Source organism: Branchiostoma floridae, unplaced genomic scaffold, assembly GCF_000003815.2.
Source record: "Branchiostoma floridae strain S238N-H82 unplaced genomic scaffold, Bfl_VNyyK Sc7u5tJ_1519, whole genome shotgun sequence".
Classification (NCBI taxonomy): Eukaryota; Metazoa; Chordata; class Leptocardii; order Amphioxiformes; family Branchiostomatidae; genus Branchiostoma; species Branchiostoma floridae.
Genome location: NW_023365741.1, coordinates 53,337 through 59,327, shown reverse-complemented (window position 1 = coordinate 59,327; position 5,991 = coordinate 53,337). Strand labels below are relative to the sequence as shown.

The window sequence follows — 5,991 nt, the reverse complement described above, 5'->3', positions numbered from 1 at the left end:
GCAAGGCCGCTCGGTAATGCCCGGCAGGCGTGCTCGCCGGCAAGAACTCCTCCAATGTTGATCGGGCCCGTTGCCGACCGAGCCTGAGGAGACACGCCGGCGGGGGCAGTGGCCGGCACGCCGAGCAAGGCCGCTCGGTAATACCCGGCAGGCGGGCTCGCCGGTAAGGACTCCTCCAATGTTGGTCGGGCCTGTTGCCGACCAAGACCTCGGAGACACGCCGGCGGGGGCAGTGGCCGGCACGCCGAGCAAGGCCGCTCGGTAATACCCGGCAGGCGGGCTCGCCGGTAAGGACTCCTCCAATGTTCGTCGGGCCCGTTGCCGACGGAGAGCCCGGGGGCACGCCGGCGGGGGCAGTGGCCGGCACGCTGAGCAAGGCCGCTCGGTAATGCCCGGCAGGCGGGCTCGCCGGCAAGAACTCCTCCAATGTTGGTCGGGCCCGTTGCCGGCGGGGGCAGTGGCCGGCACCCGGCAGGCGGGCTCGCCGGTAAGGACTCCTCCAATGTTGGTCGGCGGGGGCAGTGGCCGGCACGCCGTTGCCCGGCGGGGGCAGTGGCCGGCACGCCGAGCAAGGCCGCTCGGTAATGCCCGGTAGGCGGGCTCGCCGGCAAGAACTCCTCCCATGTTCGTCGGGCCCGAAGCCGACGGAGAGCCCGGGGTTACGCCGGCGGGGGCAGTGGCCGGCACGCCGAGCAAGGCCGCTCGGTAATGCCCGGCAGGCGGGCTCGCCGGTAAGGACTCCTCCAATGTTGGTCGGGCCCGTTGCCGACCAAGACCTCGGAGACACGCCGGCGGGGGCAGTGGCCGGCACGCTGAGCAAGGCCGCTCGGTAATGCCCGGCAGGCGGGCTCGCCGGCAAGAACTCCTCCAATGTTGGTCGGGCCCGTTGCCGACGGAGAGCCCGGGGGCACGCCGGCGGGGGCAGTGGCCGGCACGCTGAGCAAGGCCGCTCGGTAATGCACGGCAGGCGGGCTCGCCGGCAAGAACTCCTCCAATGTTGGTCGGGCCCGTTGCCGACGGAGAGCCCTGGGGCACGCCGGCGGGGGCAGTGGCCGGCACGCCGAGCAAGGCCGCTCGGTAATGCCCGGTAGGCGGGCTCGCCGGTAAGTACTCCTCCAATGTTGGTCGGGCCCGTTGCCGACGGAGAGCCCGGGGGCACGCCGGCGGGGGCAGTGGCCGGCACGCTGAGCAAGGCCGCTCGGCAATGCCCGGGAGGCGGGCTCGCCGGTAAGGACTCCTCCGATCTTGGTCGGGGTCGACCGGGTCGGGTCCGGATTGCCAGCGGTGATCAGGTCACCAGGCTCCGGCACCCACCCCGTGGAGCGTTTTTCAAAAAAGTGCTTTACAGGGTGTCTGACCATGTTGTAGGTCGCACAATCTACATTGAGAGAGTGGACGCTTTTTGACCTGTTCGGAGTCAGCCAGCCTTCCGCGGACCCTGACGGGTTTCTGCCGATGGCTGGCCAGTCCGGGACTGGTCGACAGGGACCGTGGCTGAGCGGGCAAGATTTCCGCACGGTGAAAAGACGGGCTTGCCCGGTGACTTTTCCCTGTTTGGCGGGTCCAACGGGCTTTGCACCGGGCAGCGGTGAAGCCTTGGGCGGGCGGTGTGTGACCTTTGCACCGCCCGACTGCAATCGTGTCAGAGGAAGCCCCGGGCTGGCCATGCGAGCGAGCACGATGCGGCGGTGGCAGGAAGGTCCCGCCGAGCCTCGAGGTGACGCCAAGGCACGGTTCCTTTGTACAGGCCTTGTTACATCGGATGCATGACCGGATGTCGGCCATAGGGGTGACCGGCAGCTCATGGCGGCGGAACGAGGTCGGCGGCGGTTGGAGGCGCCTCTCGCCGCCGATGACTACCTCGTAGCGGGCGCCGTGTCCACCACAGGCGGGCGCAGCGCGCTTTTTTCGGCCTAAGTTCGGCCTCCCGGTGCCGAGACCAACCCCGAGACCGTGTCTCGGTGGTTTTTCAAAAAAGTGCTCTACAGGGTGTCTGACCATGTCGTGGGTCGCTCTGCCTACCTAGGTAGCGCGCGTAGTCCAGTGGTTAGCGGCCTTGCCTCTGGAACTAGAAGCCGTGGGTTCGATCCCGGCTGTGTCGTTCACCCGACATGCACGCTACCGGAAAGGGTTGCAGTCCTTAGGACAGGACGTTAAGCCGTGGTCCATTGTTCATGGTAGGGCGATTGATCTGTGAGCTGTTGTGGGATGTTGATTTGATTGCTCACGGACCAATAAGGAGGGGAATGTTCGTATGTTTTAGGAGATGGCAAGCGGGGACGACGAAGAGATAGAGGAGGACATTGAAATGTATCTCCGGGAAGCAGCGGTGGCTGAGAGAGCCGAGGCGGCTGGGGCGAATGGAACTGTTGGGCAGAATATCGCTGGGGAGGTCGACAGCGACGACAGCGACGATTTTGACTTGTATTCCGTCACGAAGCAGGTCAGAGGTGCCCGAGTCGGGGAGTTTTCACGACGGAACAAAGCGAGGGGTCGAGCTGAACGGCCGTGGGCATCCGTCAGTGCCGGTGAGGTTCATCCGTACAAGCCCCAGAAATTCAGGGCACCCGGGCCCGTCGGCCCGAGGCGAGCCGAGGACAACCGGAATGAACTGTCTTTCTTTCTGGAGGTGTTGGACCAGTATCTTATCCGGTATATCGTGCGTTGCACCAATAGGTACGCCCGGCAGAGGCGAAGGGTATTCCGCAAAGAAAGGCGCTCGCGTTGGTCACCCACCTCGACCACCGAGCTGAAAGCCTTTTTGGGCTGCATGATATGCGCCGGCTACACGTACCAACCGAGACTCGATTTGTACTGGTCTGATGACGATGACGTTGGGTGTACGCTGATGAAAAGGACTTTTCCTTCTCATCGTTTTCGTCAAATCTTGCGGTACCTTCACTACTCCCCCGAAGGGTTCTGTCCTCCTGGCAGCGAGCGTCTGAAGAGTTTTAAAGCAAGGGAGAAGTTGGACCGAGTTATGAAGGTACGCAAAGTTATGGAGAGGGTCAGTCGGAATAGTTGCCGTGCCCGCCATGTCGGCGAGCATCTCGTAGTTGACGAAGCGACAGTAGCGTTTAGGGGAAGGCACAGTCTTCGGCGCTACAACCCTTCGAAGCCGACAAAGTATGGATACTGTCTCCGAGCTCTGGCTGAGACAGACGGCTACATATTGTCCGACGAAGTGTGTGGAGGGCGTGCGGACCCAGAGGACATGTCGCCGGACGAAAGATGCATGCACGGCATTGGTGACGAATATGTCAGCCCTCTTGATCTGAAGCCCGCCCGAGTCGTCAATAGACTGACGATGCCATTTCAGGGATGCTACCGCACCGTTTATTGCGATTCCTACTACACAGGAGTCCAACTGGCAGATTACCTTTTCACCAAAGACACTTACATTGTGGGGACGGTGAGACGAAATGCGTCAGGCCTACCGACGGAAGGGCATCCCGTTCCACGCAAACCTGGGCCTGGGCCAGGCAGGCCGCCATTGCTGAAGTTCCCAGACCCCTATCCTAAGAGTGTACCGAGAGGCACTTCTGTCCGGTACCACGACGGGCCGGTAACGGTTGTGAAATGGCAAGACACCAAATCGCTCATACTGCTTTCTACGGGAACTAGTGTCTGTGCTCCCGACGAACTAACCACCAGGCGATGCAAGGGTCCCAGTGGTGCTACCCGACTAGAGGTGACATGTCCTGCAGCGATGAACATGTACAATCTCCACTACAAGGCGGTGGACACAGCCGACCAGCTCCGGGCAGGGTACGAATTCGGTCGGCCTTCGAAGAAATGGCACAGGCAAATCTTCTGGTACGCCATGAACAAAGCTGTGGTGAACGCCTTCTTGAACTGGAAGATATACACTGCTGGCAGACAGGATCTCCCAGCACATAGGGTTGCCCAGCTGAGCTTTCGACGGGCGTTAGTGCGGCAGCTAATCGGCAATTTCTCCGCAAGGCACCGAACACCCACTGCGAGCGTGGCCCTGCCAGGAGTCATCGGCAACCACCGGCAGATAAGCCAAGGGAAACCCACTAAAGCCTGTCGTTACTGCGCAAAAGCTGGCCGTCATATGCCACGAGCGAAACGGTGCAGACCGTTCGAGACTGTCTACAAATGCGAGATGTGCAACGTGTCCGTATGCCACGTCAGTTTGCGCCCCGAGTGTTGGCGTGAGCACTTGCAGGACATGCAGGGCGATGCATAGATGGTTTAGGACCGAGGAAAGTGTGTTGCAAGACCGGCCAAATGTTGTAAAGTTACTGGGAGAAGATGCGATTCTGTCCGGTGGAAACTTTGTGTCTAACCGGCAACTACCGATAATCCGACTTGTAAAGTTATAGGACTAAAGAAAATGTGTTGCAAGACCGGCCAAAGGTTGTAAAGTTACTGGGAGAAGATGCGATTATGTCCGGTGGAAACTTTGTGTCTAACCGGCAACTACCGATAATCCGACTTGTAAAGTTATAGGACTAAAGAAAATGTGTTGCAAGACCGGCAAACGGTTGTAAAGTTACTGGGAGAAGATGCGATTCTGTCCGATGGCAACTTTGTGTCTAACCGACAAATACCGATACTCTGCGTAATAAAGTGTTAAGAGACACCAACTTCTTTATTCCTTGCTTACTACCATTACAGTGGACAGATGGCCCTGTAGACATTTTAGGAATCCATATCCCCAAGTATCTATCAGATATTGTTGCTTTGAATTTTGACCGAAAAGAATCAAAGATAGATAAGCTTTTAAATCCCTGGAAAGGAAAACTACTTTCTCTTCTAGGTAAGGTTACTCTAATTGATTCCCTGATAGTGTCGCAATTTATCTTCTTGTTTCAATCCCTTCCTTCTCCACCTCCCTCTTTCTTCGAGAGGTTTGAGAAAAAAATATTTAAGTTTCTGTGGAGTGGTGGACCAGAACGAGTGAAAAGAAAAACAGTTTATAATCTCTACGAATATGGCGGTCTCAAACTTAGGAACTTGCAGGCTGTTGATCTTACCCTGAAGGCTTCTTGGGTGCCCAAGTTGTACCATAATGATAAATGGTTCTGCTCTAAACTGCTACTTTGCTCAAGTGTTTTATTTACAACTAATGTATTTCCCTTTTCGCAACTCACACTTCGTGATTTCGAAATAGTTATGAAAGAAAAGGCACAAATCAGTCAATTCTTTAGGCATGTCATACAGGCGTGGCTAAAGTTTCAACTACGCCCTCCAGAGACTGCACAGGAAGTGAAACAACAGCCTATCTGCCTAAATTCACACATTCGCATATCCGGAAAACCATGCTTTTTGATGTCACTATACAACAGGGGGGTAGTCTTTGTAAATGATATTTTAGACTCACAAAATAAGCTTTTAACTTTCCAAGACTTACTATTAAAATTTGGGGACACATGTGCAGAGTTTAAGTATAATCAAATCATATCAGCAATTCCTAGCAATTGGAAACATTTACTACGACAGGTGTCACCAGAGTTAAGGGTTTGTGTTCCGGCGTGTAGAAACATAAACTGGCTTCAATTTCCAAACATCAATAAACATTTGTATTCATTTTTCATGTCTGACGCCAGGCTATGGGATATCTCTGACCGGATCCAATACTCGTGGGGGGAATACTTAAACACACCCATACAATGGAAAATAGTATACAGTTTACCCTATAAAGTTACCATTGATTCCCAACTACGCATGTTTCAATACAAGTTACTATTTAAATTTCTAACTACCAATAAGATATTGCATAGGTGGGGGGTAATAGATACATCACTTTGCAGTTATTGCACAGAAGAGGAAGAATCAGACATTCATTTATTTTGGGATTGTAGGATTGTTACAAAATTTTGGATACAGGTACAGGATTGGTATTTTAAGCACACTGTGAATTATTTACATGCTACTTTGTTAATGTGTTATTTGGTATCATAAGTGATCGTGTTCCCAGCTTGTCCAATTTTTGTATGGTGTTAGGTAAACATTTCATTTTCA

General features: G+C 55.1%; 1 protein-coding gene across 1 annotated transcript; it reads left to right on the top strand.

Moving 5' to 3' along the window:
* Window positions 1-2,266: 2,266 nt before the first annotated feature.
* On the top strand, window positions 2,267-4,213 carry LOC118407995 (piggyBac transposable element-derived protein 3-like). The gene has a single exon (XM_035808600.1). It carries the CDS (start codon window positions 2,267-2,269, stop codon window positions 4,211-4,213), a length of 1,947 nt encoding a protein of 648 aa, XP_035664493.1.
* The last annotated feature ends 1,778 nt before the right edge of the window (window positions 4,214-5,991 follow it).